At 43.7% G+C, this 21,801-nt stretch overlaps 1 protein-coding gene across 2 annotated transcripts in view; it reads left to right on the forward strand.

Annotated features, from left to right (window-relative positions):
- Positions 1-21,801, forward strand: part of LOC140717388 (complement component receptor 1-like protein) — a 78,816-nt gene that overhangs the window by 18,580 nt on the left and 38,435 nt on the right. For both annotated transcript variants that reach the window (XM_073030933.1, XM_073030934.1), the window contains exons 3-6: positions 4,586-4,659; positions 7,839-7,935; positions 19,457-19,530; positions 21,168-21,353. In XM_073030933.1, the coding sequence (XP_072887034.1) occupies positions 4,586-4,659; positions 7,839-7,935; positions 19,457-19,530; positions 21,168-21,353 (431 nt within the window). The remainder of the gene's footprint in view (positions 1-4,585; positions 4,660-7,838; positions 7,936-19,456; positions 19,531-21,167; positions 21,354-21,801) is intronic.

Consider the following 21,801-nt stretch of genomic DNA (forward strand, 5'->3'; position numbering starts at 1 on the left):
TTTATCTAAGAAAGGGTGTGCTGATGTTGGAGATGGTTCATAGGAAGTTCACAAAAATGATTCTGGGATTGAAAGACTTGTCATATGAAGAGTGTTTGACAGCTCTGGGCCTCAACTCACTAGGATTCAGAAGAATGAGGAGTGATCTCATTGAAACCTATCGAATGGAAAAAGGCCTTGTTAGAGTTGATGTGGAGAAAATGTTTCCAATAGTGGGGTTGTCTAAGACTGGAGGACACAGCCTCAGAGTTTAGGGGTGTCCTTTTAGAATGAAGATGAAGAGGAATTTCTTTAGCCAGAGAGTGGTGAATCTGTGTGATTCTTTGCCACAGATGGCTGTGGAAGCTTTCATGGGGTATATTTAAGACAAAGGGTGATAGATTCTTGATTGGTCAGAGTAAGAATGGAGAAGGCCTGAGATTGGGCTGAGAGGGAAAATGGATCAGCCATGATGAAATGGCAGAGCAGATTTGATGGGCCAAATGGCCTGATTCTGCTCCTATACCTTATGGCGTTATGGTCTTGTAGTTCAGTGCCAGCAACACCCTCATAAATCTTCCCTGCATTCTTTCCAGTGTAAAGGCCTCTTTCCTATAGGAAGTTGACCAAGGCTGAACCCGGCATTCCAAATGAGGCCTTGCTAACGTGATGAGGAAATGAGACACTGTGGTCAGTGAAGTGAACAGATCCATCTGGACTGGGGAAGGGAGAGGTTGTGAGTGGTGCAGATGCCAAAATCTCTGGAGGATGACCTGTTAAATGTGGAGGCTGGTGGGACTGATGGGACATCTTATCCTTAATCCAAAAGGGAGAAGAGAGCTTGACAGCTGACATGCTTGAGTGTTCTGTCAAACCCTAGTTGAAAGTGGCAGCGTGGATACAACTCTACCAAAGACAGACAGACAGACATACTTTATTGATTCCGCGGGAAATTGAGTTTCGTTACAGCCGTACCACCAAGAATAGTGAAGAAATATTGCAATATAAAACCATAAATAATTAAATAATAATAAGTTAATCATGCCAAGTGGAGAAAATAAGTCCAGGACTAGCCTATTGGCTCAGGGTGTCTGATACTCCGAGGGAGGAGTTGTAAAGTTTGATGGCCACAGGTAGGAATGACTTCCTATGACGTTCAGTGTTACATCTCGGTGGAATGAGTCTCTGGCTGAATGTACTCCTGTGCCTAACCAGTACATTATGGAGTGGGTGGGAGTCATTGTCCAAGATGGCATGCAACTTGGACAGCATCCTCTTTTCAGACACCACTGTCAGAGAGTCCAGTTCCACCCCCACAACATCACTGGCCTTACGAATGAGTTTGTTGATTCTGTTGGTGTCTGTTACCCTCAGCCTGCTGGCCCAGCACACAACAGCAAACATGATAGCACTGGCCACCAGACTTGTAGAACATCCTCAGCATCGTCCGGCAGATGTTAAAAGACCTCATTCTCCTCAGGAAATAGAGATGGCTCTGACCCTTCTTGTAGTCAGCCTCAGTGTTCTTTGACCAGTCCAGTTTATTGTCCATTCGTATCCCCAGGTATTTGTAATCCTCCACCATGTCCACACTGACCCCTTGGATGGAAACAGGTCACTGGTGCCTTAATCCTCCTCAGCTCCACCACCAGCTCCTTAGTCTTTTTCACATTAAGCTGCAGATGATTCTGCTCGCACCATGTGACAAAGTTTCCCACCGTAGCCCTGTACTCCGCCTCATCTCCCTTGCTGATGCATCCAACTATGGCAGAGTCATCAGAAAACTTCTGAAGATGGCAAGACTCTGTGTTGTAGTTGAAGTCCGAGGTGTAGATGGTGAAGAGAAAGAGAGACAGGACAGTCCCCTGTGGAGCCCCAGTGCTGCTGACCACTCTGTCTGACACACAGTGTTGCAAGCGCATGTACTGTGGTCTGCCAGTCAGGTAATCAATAATCCTGACACCAGAGAAGCATCCACCTGCATCACTGTCAGCTTCTCACCCAGCAGAGCAGGGCGGATGGTGTTGAACGCACTGGAGAAGTTAAAAAACATGACCCTCACAGTGCTCGCCAGCTTGTCCACGTGGGCATAGACATGGTTCAGCAGGTAGATGATGGCATCCTCAACTCCTAGTCGGGGCTGGTAGGTGAACTGGAGGGGGTCTAAGTGTGGCCTAACCATAGGCCAGAGCTGCTCTAGAACAAGTCTTTCCAGTGTCTTCATGATATGGGAGGTCAATGCCACCAGTCTGTAGTCATTGGAGCCACTGGGGTGCGGCGTCTTCCACAGCACAGGAACCCTCTGGAGACTCAGGTTCAGGTTGAAGACATGGTGAAGTACTCCACATAGCTGGGGGGCACAGGCTTTGAGCACCCTGGGGCTGACACCATCCGGGCCTGTAGCCTTGCTTGGGTGGAGACGTTTCAGCTGTCTTCTCACCTGTTCAGCTGTGAAGCCACCTTAGTGGTTTCAGGTGTGGGAGGGGTGTAGGTACTCCTTCCCCCCGCTCACCTACGGGTCACCCTTGGGCAAGGTGTAGCACATGCTTAGCCCCCCAATCAGGGTCACATGAAGCCATGGGGGCAGGTGGTGGATGGTCGTTTGAGCAGCCGGTGCAGATCACAAATGCTGGTTATGTGACCACTGACACCAGGCTGACAATCTCTGAAGAGCATTGATAATGGCTGAGGTCACCCGTCTTGTAAAGACACTGCCCAGAAGGAGGCAATGGCAAACCACTTCTGTAGAAAAATCTGCCAAAAGCAATAATAGTCACCATGGTCGGCCATGTTATACAACCGGGCACCGTGTGTGTGTGTGTGTGTATATATATATATCTATCTCACCATATGGCACGCTGGTATTTTTTTTCGGATGTTCCCAGTAAATCCTCGAACCATAACAGAATCAATGAAAAACTGTACCCAACAGGGCAGACAAACAACAAATGTGCAAAAGACAACAAATTGTACAACTACAAACAAGCAAAATAATGATAATAAACAAATAAATAATAAATATTAATGACATGAGATGTCGAATCCTTGAAAGTGAGTCCATAAGTTGTGGGAATGGTTCAGAGATGGGGTACTGAAGTTGAGTGAATGAAAAAAGGACCAATGAAGGCAACTTGGAAAGCCTTGTAGGGGGATCAGTGTATCAGCTGAGGAAATCCATCAGCTTGTAACAGGTCGCAGAGTCTGGGTATGGCTGCTGCTGGTGAGGGAGACAAACTGCCAGTCACGGTCACCATGATGGGGCCATGGTGAAGGAATGATTCGAGAAGAGAATGTGCCGGAGAGAAGCATGCTTTAGTGGGACTCGGAAAGCCCCACCCTGGAAACTCACGATGCAACTTGTAATTAATCAAACCCCGTACTTTATCGTCTCTGCACAAACAACAACATAACTACTTAGAACATGAATTCTACTGTTCTCTCTGTACCAATACTCACTCAGACCATTTTCCCAATTTATAACACCAAAGTAGGGGATCACTGTTGGCCAGATGAGCAATCCTTCTTCTTCCAGACCTGGTATAGGGGTTTTTCCTTGCAATAGTGAATCTCCGGTTATTGCTAACTTGTATTCAAAACACTTACATTCATTCCTTACCAGTTCAAATGTTGCATTTGTGCTGTTGGCTATGGGTCATCTGACTGACCTTTAAAACTCTCTTATTGGCTCAAGTCCAAGCCAGTTTCCATTTATTCACCAAATGCAAATGACAAGTGGTACGTAATTTATGGCTCTTTGTTTTAAAACACTTACCAAACCAGCAACCAGCTGAATCTCTCAGTGCAGACGTAGACCCCAACATTCACAAACTTGTATGTTATATCCAACCAAAGAACACCTTACAAATAACCTCTTATTTGGAAATGATCTCTAGTCCACAGGATTACTTGGAACATCATTGTGTCTACCTTAAAGACCTGAAAGCTAAGCAACTTCAGTTCACAAAATGGAGGATTCAGAGCAGCTTCACAAAATGGCAGCCTCCATTCCTTCAACCTCAGGGCAAGAACAAACACAATTGGTTTGACTGCTTCCACTGTCATTGACTCATTCAAGCTTGACGTTTTCTTACATATTTTAATTACTCCTTGGCCAACACTAGTAAATTCTCCCTGCTTCCACCTCCCTTTTTAAATTCTCCATTCTTGTTCCCCTCTTAGACTTCTCTTCTGCTCACCTGCTCATCACCTCCTTCTGGTGCTCATCTTCTTTCCATTTTTCCCATGGTCCACTTTCCTCTCCTATCAGATCTTTCCTTTTTCAGCCTTTTACCTCTTCCACCTATCACCTCCTAGCTTCTCACTTCATCCCACCTACCTGGCTTCACCAATCACCTGTCAACTTGTACTCCTTTCCCACCTCCAACCTTCTCGTTCTGGCTTCTGCGCCCTTCCTTTCCAGTCCTGATGAAGGGCCTGAGCCTGAAACATCGGCGGTTTATTCCTCTCCACTGATGCTGCCTGACCTGCTCTGTTCCTCCATCAATTTTAGTCTGTTGCTCAAAATTTCTAACATCTGCAGAATCTCTTGTGTCTATGATCATACAGTCTGACTCTTTTCTCCAATTTTTTTTCCTGTCATTTGCAGGTATGTATTAAGTGGCCATACAATCCTGACATGTACTGATGGAGTCTGGACTAAGGAAAAACCTCGGTGCACTGGTAAGTCCTCATTTCAAAGCTTTGATGGTGGACCAGCCTGGTGGTCCCAGAGGTAGATCCTACCTCACCTCTGTGCTGTTCCACACCAGCTTTCCAGGTCCTTGGGAGTAACAGTTTCCTGTTGGTCACACAGATACAAATAATCCAGGAACAGGGTGGAATGTGGTCAGAAGCTCCCTCGCTCCTGATTATCCAAATCCAGTTCTTTATAATTATGTGTTTATCTTTTCTGGAAACAGAAAGGATAAGTTCATCTGCAGCCAAAATAATCTTAATAAAGTCAGTGGTGAAAAAGTGCACAGAACTCAATAAACACGTCTGGAGTGATGTACAGTCCATACAATCAGACTGTAAATAAGCTCATCTCAAATAGTTACACGTACATTGTCTTAAAGGACTGGTTTTCTATTTATATTTATTGTGTTTATTATGTTTGTTGTGCTTTTTAATGCTGCCTCAGATGCAGAGTAATAATTATTTTGTTCTCTACTCTCATGCACTGAGGAATGACTCTCAACAACTGTGAATGTTGGATATCAGCCGGTAGCATGTGAGCTGGTCTGGCAGATCATGCATGTCCTGTACAGGAGTCTACATAAGACCATCAGATATAGGAGCAGGATTAGGCCATTTGGCCCATCAAGTCTGCTGTGCCATTCCATCATGGCTCAGCCCCAATCTGTGTGTGTGTGTGTGTGTGTGAGAGTCTAAATGCACAAATGATACTTATGCAATTTAAATGAAATTGTTACCTGCAGCAACATGCACACATTCCCAGTTGTGTTAGAATTTAGAACCGAAGGGGATAAGATTATTTTTTCTCTGCATTTAAAGAAACAACACAGTAACAGGCCCTTCTGGCCCTTTGGGTCAACACTGCCTAATTACACCCATGTGACCAAAGCTATGAACCTGTAGGTGTTTGAAATGATGGAGGAAACCAGAGCACCCGGAGGAAACACAGGGAGAACGTGCAAACTCTTTATAGACAAGGGTGGGTACTCTTACACTTTATGAATCTGAAGGAGCTTTTGGTATCCTCCAATGTTATTGGCTAGTTTACTTTTGTATTCCATCTTTGCCTTAATGACTTTTTTGGTTGCCTTCTGTTGGTATTCATAAGCTTCCTAATCCTCTACTTTCCCACTAATTCTTGCTCTATTATATGCCCTCTCTTTGGTTTTTGTACAGGCTTTGACTTCTCTTGTTAGCCACGGTTGTGTCATCTTGCCTTTAGAAAATTTCTTCTTCTCCGGGACATATATATTTTGCAATATCTTCCAAATTGCTTCCAGAAAGGGCAGACATTGCTCCTCTGCCATCATCTGTGCCAATGTTCCAACAAAGGACGTGCTGGCATTGGAGAGGGTCCAGAGAAGGTTCACAAGAATTATCCCGATAATGAAAGGGTTAACATATGAGGATGCTTGATGTCTCTGGACCTGTACTTGCTGGAGTGTAGAAGAATGAGGGGGGAATTTCATTGAAACCTATCAAATACTGGAAGGCCTAGACAGAGTGGATGTGGAGAGGTGGTATCCTATAGTGGAGGAGAGGACCAGAGAGCAAAACCCTCAGAACACAAGGATGCCCCTTTAGAACAGAGATGAGGAGGAATTTCTTTAGCCAGCAACTGGTAAATCTGTAGAATTCATTGCCTCACTCAGCGGAGGAGGTCAAGTCACTGGGTGTATTTAAAGTGAAAATTGATGATTAGTCAGGATGTCAAAGGTTACAGGAAGAAAGCAAGAGAATGAGGTTGAGAGCAAAAATAAATCAGCCACAATTGAATGGCAGAGGAGACTTGATGGGCCGAATGGCCTAATTCTGCTCCTATGTCTTATGGTCTCTTGTAGAGTTCTGCATCTTTCAAATTATTTCCACTCGCCTTAAAGTGACACAGTCGAGCCGTAACATTTCCTTCCTAATCTCAACTCCGTTTTACTGATAGGAAAGCTAAGACAAGACCAATTGTAAATCCTTCACCTCACATACTTCCTCTGTTCTTCCCACCCTCTCTACAACTTCATACATTAGTCTTTTCACTTTCCCTGCTCCTTTAATGTTATACGTTAAAGCATTGAGCCAATTTTCTTGTTTCTATTGTACATAGAGAACATTTAGTGATGGTATTGAATGGTTTGAGATCTGAAACTTTTGGTGATTTTCCCCTCCAACTGGTTCCAGTTCCCCACCATCTGTCCCACACAGACAAAGTTAGATCACAGAGAAAAACATATAACACACAGTGTCTATAAAAATGTATTCAGCCCCCTTGAAAGTTTAAATGAATTTTTAAAAACATTGAATCATCTTTGGATTGAATTTGGCTTTTTTTGACACTGATCAACTGAAAAAGATTCTGTTATGTCAAAGTGAAAACAGATTTCTACAAAGTGATACAAATTAATTAAAAATATAAAACACAGAATAATTGATTGCATAAGTATTCACTTCCTTTAATATGGCATGCCAGATCATCACTGGTGCAGCTAATTGGTTTTAGAAGTCACATAATTAGTTAAATGAGGATCACTGTGTGGAGTCAAGGTGTTCCAGTTGATTGTAGTAAAAATACACCTGTATCTGGAAGGTCCAACTGCTGGTGAGTCAGTATCCTGGCAAAAACTACACCATGAAGACAAAAGAACACTCCAATCAGCTCCGCAAAAAGGCTATTGAAAAGCAGAAGTCAGGAGATAGATGCAAGGAAATTTCCAAGTCACCGAACATCCCCTAGATACAGTTACGTCAATCTTCAAAAATGGAAAAAACTATAAATCTGCCTAGAGCAGGCCGTCCTCAAAAACTGAAACCGTGCAAGAAAGGGACAAGTGAGGGAGGCCACAAAGAGGAGTTTGATCTGGAGGAGTTACAGGCTTCAGTGGCTGCAATGGGAGAGACTGCACGTACAACTGTTGCCTGGGTGTAACACACTACAACATAGCATGCTCAACCTTGTTCAACATAATATCAGCACGACTTACAACACAGCAATGGAGGCAGCCTGTCCTGGCGTTGGATGTCCGTCTGGGTGTGTGAGTGGGTGGTAGGGATGGGAAAGAGGTAGCTTCCCTGTTCCTACCTCATTTTGTTTCTGCAGCTTGTGCTGTTCTGCTGAAGATTATGGTAAAAGCCGAGGCTGGTATTTAATGAAATCTGCCGTTTTCCTTTCTTAGAAAAATCTTGTGGAAGTCCAGGAGAGATTTTGAACGGACGGTACAATGCGACAGGCAATACGTTTGGAGCCGTAGTCACATTTTACTGTGACGAAGGGTAAGTGTGCTGTAGACTGATGATAAACATTACAGAAAGTATTTGTCCAAAACCGTCATGGTGGTTCCTGGCAGGACTGGACTCGGGTGCTGAGGAATGGCAGACTGTCTCACGGTGAACGCTGGGAATGACTGAACCCAAGGGAAGAGGAATGCGAACTGCTAATGAAAAGCTGGAAACAAGAGGTCAGGCATAGGAATACCGACAGAGCAACACCACGAGACAAAGCATTCTCCACAAACACAAGGACTCTGATCCTCCACACCTGTGGGTTCAGCCGTCTGCAAGTGCACATCGTCTTAGCCAAAGCAGCATTCTTATCATTGGACATTAATAATGATACTGCTACCAAAAGCTTCACTCCAGAGCCAGAATTTAAGATATAACTCTGGTCCCAGTGTCATTCTATGTGTTTTTTTTCAACAATCTCCCACTCCGTTCAGTTTCAGAATCGGGTTTAATATCACTGGCATATAGCATCAGAGGGGGAGAAAAACAGCACAGAAACAGGTTCTTTAGCCCATCTAGTCATCGCCAAACCATTTAAACTGCCCACTCCCATCGAACTTAAACCACACCATATAAGAGCAGGGATGTGATGTTGAGGCTCTTTAAGACACTCGTGAGACCACACTTGGAATTTTGTGTGCAGTTTTGGGCTCCTTGTTTTAAAAAGGATATACTAATATTGGAGAGAGTTCAGAGAAGATTCACGAGAATGATTCCAGGAATGAAAGGGTTACTGTATGAGGAATGTCTGGCAGCTCTTGAGCTGTATTCCCTGGAATTCAGGAGAATGAGGGGGTTCTCATAGAAACATTCCGAATGTTAAAGGGCCTGAACAGATTAGATATGGCAAAGTTATTTCCCATGGTAGGAGAGTCCAGGACAAGAGGGCACGACTTCAGGGTTGAAGGACGTCCATTTAGAACAGAGATGCAGAGAAATTACTTTAGTCAGAGGGTGGTAAATCTGTGGAATTTGTTGCCACGAGTGGCTGTGGGGGCCAAGTCATTGGGTGCATTTAAGGCAGAGATAGATAGGTTCTTGATTAACCAGGGCATTAAAGGGTATGGGGTGAAAGCAGGGGAGTGGGGATGACTGGAAGAATTGGATCAGCCCATGATTGAATGGTGGAGCAGACTCGATGGGCCAAATGGCCTACTTCTGCTCCTATATCTTATGGTCTTATATAAAGCTCTGGTTTGGCCACACCAGGATATTGTATACAGTTCTGGTTGCCCCACTACAGGAAGGATGTTGAGGTTTTGGAGAGGATGCAGAAGAGTTTCACCAGGATGCTGCCAGATTTAGAGAACATGTGTGATCATGAGATGCTGGATGAACTTGGGTTGGTGTTTTTTGGAGCGTCGGAAGCTGAAGGAAGCTCTGATAGAGGTTTACAAGATTATGAGAGGCATAGATAGAGTAGAGAGAGAGTAACTATTTCGCAGGTTGAAATTCCTAATACCAGAGGGTATGCATTGATGGTGAGAAGAGGTAGGTTCAAAGGGGATGTGAGGAGGAAGTTTTTTTGCTCAGAGAGTGGTAGATGCCTGGAACATGCTGCCTGGCATAGTGGTGAGGCAAATACATTAGAGGCTTTTAAGAGATGTTTGGATAGGCACATGGATGTGAGGAATATGGAAGAATAATGGACATGGTGTAGGTAGGAGGGATTATTGTTTGAGTGTCTTTGATTTGCTCTTTAGCTGGTTCAGCACAACATTGAGGGTCGAATGGCCTGTTGCCAAGCTGTACTGTTCTACACTCTATGTCAGTCCATTACACAGTGCATAGAGTACAAGGCAAAACAATAAGGAAGTGCAGAATAAAGTTATAGTTACCATGGGTTACTTAGCGGTTAGTGCAAAGCTAGCACTGCACAGGGTGTTGGAGTACAGAGTTCAATTCCGATGTCATCTGTGAGGAGCCTGTGTGTCAACCCCGTGGAAAAATTTGTGCGTTTTCTCCAGGTGATCCAGTTTCCGCCCATAATCTAAAGTGTTACCAGCTGCTAATTGGTCATTGAAAATTGTCCCGTGATTAGGTTAAGGTTAAATCGGGAGTTGTTGGTGGCATGGCTCAAAGGGGTGAAAGACCTTTATCTGTGCTGTGTCGCAATAAATAAATAGATAGCTAGAAAGATAGAGAGGGAAAGTGCAGTGCAGGTCGGCAATAATTTGTAAGTTCAATGTTCAATGTAAATGTATTATCAAAGTATGGATATGACACCAGATCCTACCTTGAGATTTAGGTTCTTGCTGGCATTTACAGGTAAAAAGAAATACAATAGAATTTTATGAAAACTCTACATAAATATACTTTCCACTGAGTTTTGGTGAGACTAGAACTAGATGCTATGGGTTAAGGGTGAAAGGTGAAATGTTTAGGGGGAACATGAGGGGAAACTTCTTCACTCAGAGGGTTGTGAGAGTGTGGAACGAGCTGCCAGAGGACGTGGGTTTGATCTCACCATTTAAGAGGAGTTTGGATAAGTACATGGATTGGAGGGGTATGGAGGGTTATACATCGATAGGACTAGTCAGACTATATGGGCCAAAAGGGTCTGTTTCTGTGCTGTACTGATCTATGACACTATGACAGTTTCAACAAAGACTGCCAAAGAACCAATGTGCAAACAAAACAATACTGAGAACATGAGAATTTTAACTGGCCTCTTTGCTGTGGTCAGCTACAGTCACCGTGTAATAAGCTTTGGCATCAGCCTTGGCCGTGGATCAGAATTCTCCTCATTACTAGCAGACCATTACATTCAGTAGATGTAATACATCCATCATAGGTACTTTTAGCCAAATGAACCCTGGTCTCCAGCACAGATACACAATCACTGGCCAAATCTCTGTGCCACGGAGTATCTCTCAAGGTACTTCACACATACTGACATGGTATGAATGATTTCTCTGTCACCCAGTATGCCAGAAACTTATATGAGAAAAGAAATCAGAATGACGTGAGCAATGGGAGATGAGCCGAGCAATACAAGCAATGTAAACTTGGAAGGGATGCAGAGCCAGGCTGAGAAGTGGCAGATGGCGTTCAATCTGGAGAAGTGTGACATGATTCACTTTGGAAGGTTGAGCTTGAGGGCAGGATGGCCAATCCTGCCAGTACAGGGTTAAAGGCAGGATTCTCGGCAGTGTGGAGAATCAGAGGTCCATATCCATAAATTCCTCAAAGTTGTCATACATGTTGATTAGATTGGTTAAGAAGGTGTGCAGTGTGTTGGCCTTCATCAGCTGAGGGACTGTGTTCAAGAGCTGTGAGCTAATGTTGTGGCTCTATGACTTTGATTGGACCACATTTGGAATATTGTGTGTTTTAATTGCCTCATTATAGGAAAGATGTGGAAACCTCAGAGGGGAGATTTACCAGGATACTGCCTGGATTAGAGAGTACGTCTTATGAGGAAAGCTTGAGTGAGCAAGGGCTTTCCTTTTTAGAGTGAAGGAAGATGAGAGGTGACTTCATAGAGCTGTATAGACCATAAGACATAGGAGCAGAATTAGGCCATTTGGCCCATCAAGTCTGCTCTGCTATTCAATCATGGCTGATGTTTATTTCTCTTCCTCAGCCCCAGTTCCCAGCCTTCTCTCCGTAACCTTTGATGCCATGTCCAATCAAGAATCTATCAATCTCTGCCTTAAATACACACAATAACCTGGCCTCCACAGCTGCATGTGGCAACAATTTCCATAAATTCACCACCCTTTCGCCAAAGAAATTTCTCTGCATCTCTGTTTTGAAGGGATGCAGAGCCAGGCTGAGAAGTGGCAGATGGAGTTCAATCCGGAAAAGTGTGAGACAATTGGCAGGGACAAATTAAAGGAGGGGTAAGTGAAGAAGAGTGGCCAGTGTGTGAGTGGCTCAGGGTAGGAGTGGAGCTTTGAGGCTTTGGCTCGAGAGGCTTCAACAAGCAGAGGCTGAGGACGAGCTTGCTCCCAGTGAGGTAATGAATGAATGAATGATCTTTATTGTCATTATACATAGATACAATGAAACTCTGTTTGGCTTCCTCTCAGGTAATTAAATAAAGCGGTAGATAAAAACAAGACAGTAATAGAAAAACAGTATTAAATAGATAAGTAGCAGAAAATAATTTGCAGCAGCACCAGAATATCCCAGTAATGCACAAAGTGCCATTAGTGCAAGTATTTGAGTCCTTGTGTGTGCTCACAGTTTCAGTCATTGTTCTGTGGGAGTGGTGTGATGGAGGCCACAGCTCTGGGGTAGAAGCTGTTCTTCAGTCTATTTGTTCTGGCTTTTAGTGTCCTGAACCTTTTGCTGGATGGCAGCGGGTCAAACAGGGAGTGGCCGGGGTGTGTGGTGTCGCTGGTTATGCTGATTGCTTTCCTCCTGAGTTGCTGGAATAGATGGTGTCCAGTCCTGGGAGCTCCATCCTGACAATTCACTGGGCCGCCTTCACCACGCGATGCTGATCTTCTCGCTCAGCGGCTGTGCAGCTGGCATACCACACTGTGGCACTGTTGGTCAGGATGGTTTCAATTATGCTTCTGTAGAAGTTAAGCAACAGCTTTTGTGGGAGTTTGGCCTGTTTCAGCTTTCTGAGGAAGAAGAGTCTTTGTTATGACTTTTTTACAAGCAGCGAGGTGTTGGTGGTCCATGTCAGCTGTTTTGATAACATAACTCCAAGGAACTTTAGGTTTTCCACACTTTCCACTACCTCTCCATGTATATGGAGGGGGGGGGGTGTACTCTGTCCTTTAATCTCCTGAAGTCAATGATCATCTCTTTTGTTTTACAAGTGTTAAGGACCAGGTCGTTGTCCTTACACCACTCTGTCAGATGATCCACTTGGAGCCTATAGGCTGTTTCATCCTCGTCTGAAATCAGGCCAACCACTGTGATATTGTCCGCAAATTTAATTATGGAGTTGGAGGTGTAGATGGGAGTGCAGTCATGTGTGAAGAGTGTGTAGCGCATAGGGCTGCCTGTTGTTAAGATGAGGGTAGTGGAGGTGTGCTTACCAACTCTGACTTGCTGTGGTCGGTCTGTGAGAAAGTCCATGACCCATGAGCACAGGGAGGAGCCAAGGCCAAGAGAGTTCAGTTTGCTGACCAGTTTATGGGGGGTGACTGTGTTAAATGCAGAACTGAAGTCCACAACTAACACTCACATTAGTGCTCGGTTCCTCTAAGTGAGTCAGAGCGATATGGAGGGCTGTTGTAAGGCTGGGAAAGTTTCTTTAATTAATCTAATTAACTTAGGAGTAGGTAATGGAGGCAGCAGTTAGGGCAGTCGAGTTCTCCGTAAGCAGGATGTGGGAAGTCAGGGGACAGCACAATTGTCCCTGATGACTACACCTGCAAAAGGTGCATCCAGCTGCAGCTCTTGACAAACCGAGATAGGGAGCTGGAGCTGGATGAACTTCAGATCATTCATGAGCAGAGGCAGAAATAGACAGGAGTTTCAGGGAGACAGTCACCCCTAAAAGTCAGGAGGCAGGTAGCTGGGTGAGTGTCAGGAGAGGGAAGGGGAATAGACAGGAAGAGCAGAGCACCCCTGTGGCTGTTCACATCAACAGTAAGTATAATGTTTTGGATACTGTTGGTGAGGACGACCTACCAGGGACAAGTTGTAGTGGTCACGTCTCTGGCACCGAGACGTAAGAAACAAAAAGTTGTAATAGTAGGGAATTTTAACTTTCCACATATTGTCTGGGACTCCCACACTGTGAAAGGACTACATGGCTTGGAGTTTGTCAAATGTATTCAGGAACGTTTTCTAGATCAATATATAGAGGTACCTACAAGAGAGGATGCAATACTTGATCTATTAGGGAACCAGACAGGTCAGGTGACAGAAGTATGTGTAGGCAAATATTTTGGGTCCAGTGACCAAAATGTCATTAGTTTCAAGTTAATTATGGGTAAGGATAGGTCTGGTCCTTGAGTTGAGGTTCTAAATTGGAGAAAGGCCAATTTTGTGGAAATGAGAAAGGATCTAGGAAGAGTGGATTGGGATAAGTTATTTTCTGGCAAGGATGTGTTCAGTAAGTGGAAGGCCTTCAAAGGTGAAATTGTGAGAGTGCAGAGTTTGCATGTTCTTGCCAGGAAGGCAAAGTCAACAGGCATAGGGAACCTTGGTTTTCAAGGGATGTTGATGATCTTGTTAAGAAAAAGAGAGGGGCGTATAGCAGGTATAGGCAACAAGGAACAAATGAGGTACTTGAAGAGTATAGAAAATGTAAGAAAATAGTAAAGAAGGAAATCAGGAAGGCAAAAAGAAGACATGAGGTTGCTTTGGCAGATAATGTGAAGGTAAACCCGAAGGGTTTCTATAAGTATATTAAGAGTAAAAGGATAGTAAAGGACAAAATTGTTCCCCTAGAAGATCAGAGTGGTCGTCTATGTGTGGAGCCTCATGAGATGAGGGAGATCTTAAACAGATTTTTTGCATCAGTATTCACTCAGGAAACTGGCATAGCGTATGTGTAAGGAAGGGAAACAAGCAGTAGTGTCATGGAATATATAGAGATTAAAGAGGAGGAGGTGCTTGCTGCCTTACAGTGAATAAAGGTAGATAAATCCCCCGGACCTGACATGATATTTCCTCGGACTTTGAGAGAGACTCGTGTGGAAATTGCAGGGGCCCTGGCAGAAATATTTAAAATGTCCTTAGCCACAGGTGTGGTGCCGGAGGATTGGAGGGTAGCTCATGTTGTTCCATTGTTTAAAAAAGGCTCCAAAAGTAAACCAGGTAATTACAGGCCAGTGAGCCTGACATCAGTAGTACGTAAATTATTGGAAGGTGTTCTGAGAGATCGGATTTACAAGCATTTGGACAGCCAAGGGCTGATTAAGGATAGTTAGCAAGGCTTTGTGCATGGTAGATCGTGTTTAACGAATCTTGTAGAGTTTTTTGAGGAGGTTTACCAAGAAAGAAGATGAAGGAAAGGCTGTGGATGTTGTCTACATGGACTTTAGTAAGGCCTTTGACAAGATCCCACATGGGAGGTTAGTTCAGAAGGTTCAGACACGAGGTATCCATGGAGAGGTTGTAAACTGGATTTGAAATTGGCTCTGTGGGAGAAGACAGAGAGTGGTAGTGGATGATTGCCTCTCAGACTGGAGGCCTGTGATGAGTGGTGTGCCTCAGGGATCTGTGTTGGGACCATTGTTGTTTGTTGTCTATATCAATGATCTAGATGATAATGTGGTAAATTGGATCAGCAAGTTTGCTGATGACACTAAGTTTGGAGTTGTTGTGGACAGCGAGGAAGGCTTTCAAAGCTTGCAGATGGATCTGGACCAACTGGAAAAATGGGCCAGAAAATAGCAGATGGAATTTATTACAGACAAGTGTGAAGTGTTGCATTTTGGAAGGACAAATCAAGGTAGGACATACACAGTAAATGGTAGGGCACTGAGGAGTGTGGAGGAACAAAGGGATCTGGGAGTTCAGATACATAATTCCCTGAAAGTGGCATCACAGTGTTGTAAAGAAGGCTTTTGGCATCCTGGCATTCATAAATCAAAATATTGAGTATTGGAATTGGGATGTTATGATGAGGTTGTATAACGCATTGATGAGGCCAAATTTGGAGTATTGTGTGCAGTTCTGGTCACCTAACTATAGGAAGGGTATCAGTAAGATTGAAAGAGTGCAAGAAGATTTACTAGGATGTTGCTGGGTCTTCAGGAGTTGAAAGATTGAACAAGTTAGGACTTTATTCCTTGGAGCCTAGAAGAATGAGGGGAGATTTGATAAAGGTTTACAAAATTATGAGGGGTATAGACAGAGTTAATGCGAGTACGCTCTTTCCACTTAGATTAGGAGGGATAAATATGAGAGGACATGGCTTCAGGGTGAAAGGGGAAAGGTTTAGGGGGAACATTAGGGGGGACTTCTTCACTCAGAGAGTGGTGGGGGTGTGGAACAAGCTGCCATCTGATGTGGTAAATGCTGGCTCACTCTTAAGTTTTAAGACTAAATTGGATAGATACATGGATGGGAGAGGTCTGGAAGGTCTGGAGGGTGCAGGTGAATGGGACTAGTGGAATAAAGTTTCAGCACAGACTAGAAGGGCCAAATGGCCTGTTTTCTGTGCTGTAGTGTTCTATGGTTTTGAAAGGTTGCTCCTCTATCCTGAGGTTGTGCCCTCTTGTCCTAGACTCTCCCACCATGGGAAACATCCTTTCCACATCTACTCTGCCTAGGCCTTTCAACATTCGGAAAGTTTCAGTGAGGTCCTCTGTCATCCTTCTGAACTTCAGCGAGTACAGACCCAGAGCCACAACCATTCCTTGTATGAAAACCCTTTCATTCCTGGAATCATCCTTGTGAACCTCCTCTGACCCTCTCCAATGCCAGCACATCTTTTCTAAGATGAGGGGCCCAAAACTGTTCACAATACTCAAGGTGAGGCCTCACCAATGCCTTATAAAAACTCAGCATCACCTCCCTGCTCTTGTATTCTAGACCTCTTGAAATGAATGCTAACATTGCATTTGCCTTCCTCACCACCGACTCAACCTGCAAGTTAGTCTTCGGGGTGTTCTACACAAGGACACCCAAGTCCCTTTACATCTCAAAGTTTTGGATTTTCTCCCCATCTAGAAAATACTCCACACATTTACTTCTACTACCAAAGTGCATGACTATGCATTTTTCAACATTGTATTTCATTTGTCACTTTCTTGCTCATTCTCCTAATCTGTTTAAGTCCTTCTGCATCCTACCTGTTTGCTCAACACTACCTGCCCCTCCACCAATCTTCATATCATCCGCAAACTTGGTAACAAAGCCATCTATTCCATCATCTAAATCATTCGTATACAGCATAAGAAGAAGTGGTCCCAACATTGACCCCTGTGGAACACCACTGGTCACTGGCACCCAAACAGAAAAGGATCCTTTTATTCCCACTCGCTGCCTTCTACATATCAGCCAATGCTCTAACCAGGTTAGAACTTTCCTGTAATACCATGGGCTCTTAACTTGGTAAGCTGCCTCATGTGTGGCACCTTGTCAAAGGTCCTCTGAAAGTCCAAATATACAACATCCACTGCATCCCCGTTACCTATCCTACTTGTGATCTCCTCAAATATTCCAACAGGTTCATCAGGCAGGATTTTCCCTGAAGGAAACCATGTTGACTTTGTACTTGTCCTGTGTCACCAAGTACTCCATCAACTCATCCTTAACAATTGACTCCAGCATCTTCCCAGCCACTGAGGTCAGGTTAACTGGTCTATAATTTCCTTTCTGCTGCCTTCCTTCTTTCTCAAAGAGTGGAGTGACATTTGCAATTTTCCAGTCCTCTGGCACCATGCCAGAGTCCAATGATTTTTGAAAGATCATTACTAATGCCTCTGCAATCTCTAACACTACCTCTTTCAGAACTCCAGGGTGCAGTTCCTCTGGTCCGGGTGACTTACGTAACTTTAGGTCTTTCAGCTTTTTGAGCACCTTCTCTTGTAATAGTAACTGTACCCACTTCTCTTCCTTCACACACTACAGCATCAGGCACACTGCTAGTGTCTTCCACAGCGAAAACTGATGCAAAATACTCATTTAGTTCATCAGCCATCTCCTTGTCCCCGTTATTATTTCTCCTGCCTCATTTTCTAGTGGTGCTATATCCACCCGCATTTCTCTTTTATTTTTAACATACATGAAAAAGTTTTCACTATCCACTTTGATACTATTTGCTAGCTTGCTTTCATATTTCATCTTTTCCCTTCTAATGAGTTTTTAGTTGCTCTCTGTAGGTTTTTAAAAACTTCCCAATCCTCTATCTTCCCACTATTTTTCTTCTTTTGCTTTTACAATAGCTTTGATTTCCCTTGTCATCCATGGTTGTACTATTTTATCATTTGAGTATTTCTTCATTTTTGGAATATACGCATCCTGCACCTTCCTCATTTCCCCCAGAAACACACACCATTGCTGCTCTGCTGTCATCCCTGCCAGCAGCTCCCTCCAATTTACTTTGGCCAACTCCGCTCTCATACCACTGTAATTTCCCTTACTCCACCGAAATACTGCTACATCAGACTTTACTTTCTCCCTATCAAATTTCAAATTGAGCTCAATCGTATTGTGATCATTGGTTCCTAAGGGTTCTTTTACCTTAAGCTCTCTAATCGCCTCCGGTTCATTACATAACACCCGATCCAGTATAGCTGATCTCCTAGTAGACTCAATGACAAACTGCTCTAAAAAGCTATCTCTTAGGCATTCAATAAACTCACCCACTTGAAATCCACTTCAACCTGAATTTCCCAATTGACCTGCATGTTAAAATCTCCCATGACTACAACAACATTGCCCTTTTGACTCACCTTTTCTATTTCCTGTATAAAATGATAATAGGCATTGACAATTGACAGCCAGCACTTTTTACAAAAGGCTACTGAGAGAGGATACAACTTTAAGGTTATTGAAGGAAAGTTTGGGGAAATGTCAGAGGTATGTTTTCACACCGAGAGGTGGTGGGTGCATGTTACACCCTGCCAAGGGGTGGTGGCAGAGGCAGGGACAGTAAAGGCTTTTGAGAAACTCTTAGATAGGCACATGGATGAAAAAAATAGGGGAGGGGGCACTATACAGGAAGGAAGCAAGTAGGCTGATCTTGGAGTCAGCTAAAACATTGTGGGGCGAGGGGCCTTTAGTGTTCTTAGATCTTCTTAAACGTTCTTGCACATCAAGGTCATATCGGTCAAAAGACAAAGTGTCAAATAAAGACAGAAGCGACAAGTTGGGAGAAAAAGTTGGAGTTGCTGTGATAGAATTGGAAGAAATAGGAAATCATGATCGGGTGATGTTAAAGCAGCCATGGACAATATTTACAGCAGCAGCCAACAAAATCATTCCACATTAAAAAGTCAGAAACAGCACTCCACAAATTGTTAAAGCTGAGTGCACCACAGACATTCTGTCTTCTCTAAGCCCCAGCACACCATCCCATCAGGCAGAAGATACAAAAGCCTGAAAGCATGTACCACCAGCTTCCAAGCCTATTGAACAGTTCCCTAGTATGATAAGATGGACCCTTGACCTCACAATCTACCCTGTTGTGGCCCTTGCACCTTAATGTTGCCTACAATGCCTTTTCTCTGTAACTGTCACACTTTAATCAGCATTCTGTTACTATTTTCCCTTGTACTAGCTCAGTACCGTGTAACAAAAGGGTCTGTATTAGTGTCCAGTGTAAAACAAACTCTTTCGCTGTACCTCAGGAGATATGAAAATAATCAACCGATTTACCAATTTGAATGTAAAAGGAAAAGGTACCTCTGAAGCATACAACCAGCTAAAGAGAGAAGGAAATATGAAAAGGTTTGTTAAAAAGTGAGAATAGAAAAGAATTGTTTTCTGTATACACAACACTTTATCCTTTGGAAGCTGATGATTTTATTATCCTCAGACACTTCTGTCAGCAGCTCCCTCTCTCCTTCCCTCCCTATCTGTCACCAGCTCATTAGCCATCAATAGCTGACTCTTCTCTCACTAACAGAGTTGTGTTTCTGTCTAGGTATCAGATTGTTGGTAGAGGTTCCCGGCTGTGTGACGTTGATGGATGGTCAGGAGATGTCCCAAGCTGTCAGCGTAAGTCACACTTGACTGCTCTTTGAGAAACATTTGGCCAGTTTATGAAAATATTACTTCTGTTTGACCATAAGACATAGGAGCAGAATTAGGCCATTCAGTCATCGAGTCTACTCCACTATTCCATCATGGCTGATTTATTTTCCCTTTCAATCTCATTTCCTTGCCTTCTCCCCATAATCATCGATGCCCTTGCCAGTCAACCTCCACTTTAGATTAGAGTTGATGAGGGTGGCGATGAATACCTGGATTTCTATTCTACAAAAGTGCAATATCATGATAATGTAGTTCAAATCCAGAGACGTGGTCTATTAGTGACAGTGTCACAGTAGAAGGGGAGCTCCAATTGTTGATGAAATCCGTCTCAATAGCAATGGTGAGCTTGAAGTTATCAATTTTTTTAATAAAACCATTGAGATATGTCTGACCCAGAATGGACTAAATGTGACTTGAAAAACAGAGAAGACCTGCTCTCTGAAAATGACCAACAATCACCCTCTCGCCCTCAGCACAGAGAGAACAGTAGTCGAAGGACTATTCTCATAGTCCACTCTCCTCTCCTACCTGATTCCTTCTCCTTCAGCCCTTACCTTTTTCACTTTGCACTTTATTTTCCCCTCCCCAACCGCCTACCTTCCCCCTCACTTGGTCTCACCAATCAGCTTCTAGCTTTGGGACAAACGCGGTAGCGTAGAGGTTAGCACAGCACTTTACAGTACAGGCGGCTCGGGTTCAATCCTTCCCGCTGTCCGTAAGGAGTTTGTATGTTCTCCCGGTGAACATGTGGGCTTCCTCTGGGTGCTCCGGTTTCCTCCCACAGTCCAATGATGTACCAGTTGGTAGATTAATTAGTGATTGTAAATTGTCCCATGATTTGGCTGAGATTGCTCAGCGGCACAGCTTGAAGGGCCAGAAGGGCATATTCTGTATTGTATCTCAATTTATTCAACAAAAAAGCAAATTCTACTCCTTCCCCTTCCTTTCCACTCCTGATGAAGCATCTCATCCTGAAATGCTACCTCTTTTCTCCTCTCCATAGAGGCTGCCTAACCTGCTGATTTCCTCCAGAATTTTGTGTGTGTTACTTGGTAGTTGAAGGAAGTGACTCACCATACTATGCCATTGGTGAGAGGATGGGCAGGTGAAGGATCTCGATCTGAAATGTCAACTATTTCCCCCAGAAACCTTCTGTAACCAACATCCTTTTCCAGATCCTCACCCAATGAACAGAGAACGTAGAACACAGATTCACCACCATCTGGCTAAAGAAATTCTTCTTCTTCTCTGTCTAAAGGGGTATCCTATAGGAAACTTCCTCTCCATGTCCACTCTATCGAGGCCTTTCAATATCTGGTATTCTGTGAGACTGCCCCTCATTCTTCAGCATGGTCTGCACCGATCTGTTGGGCCGAAGGTCTTGGCTCTTGTACCTCCCCCTCACCCACTGATATATCAAAGGCTACAAAGTTAAAGAAGGCTGTTACTTTTTAAAACTACTTTACTTAAGTTGTTTATAAGTGTGTTTATAGCTAATATCATTACAGCACAGTTAGGCCCTTCGGTCCAAAATATTATGCCAATCTTTTAACCTGCTCTGAAATCAGTCTAACGAAGCCCACCATGTCTTATTTTGCCAGCTGTCACATGTGCAGATCTTCCATCAATTGCCAATGGATTTGAACCAACTCCACCCTACGGCGAGTACTGGGAATCTGGATCAGTGGCCAAGTTTTCATGTATTGGTGACTACTCGTTGATCGGTGCAAAGTCACTTATTTGTTTATCTTCTGGGCGATGGAGTGATGACCCCCCGACATGCAGAGGTGATCAAAACTCATTCCAGCTGATCTCTCCATGTCCCACCATTTTCCATCTAATATCAATGTTTAAGTGGTTTAAAATATTAATCACAGAATAATTAAAAAAAGTGATCCAAACCTTGCAACCCCATTGACCACATTGATTCATAATAGACGCTAGGTATTTAATGAAGGCCAACAAACCATAAGCCATAGGAACAGAATCAGGCCATTTGGTCTATCGAGTCTTCTCCACCTTTCTGTATTAGCTGATTTATTTTCCTCTCAATCCCTTTCTCCTGCCTTCTCCCCATAGTCTTTGACGCCCTTATGAATCAATAATCTATCAACCTCAGCTTTAAATATAGCCAATGACTTGGCCTCTAAAACCATCTGTGGCAATGATTACCACAGATTCACCACCCTCTAGCTAAAGAAATTCTTCTTCTCTGTCTAAAGGGGTATCCTATAG

Source organism: Hemitrygon akajei, chromosome 27, assembly GCF_048418815.1.
Source record: "Hemitrygon akajei chromosome 27, sHemAka1.3, whole genome shotgun sequence".
NCBI classification, from domain to species: domain Eukaryota; kingdom Metazoa; phylum Chordata; class Chondrichthyes; order Myliobatiformes; family Dasyatidae; genus Hemitrygon; species Hemitrygon akajei.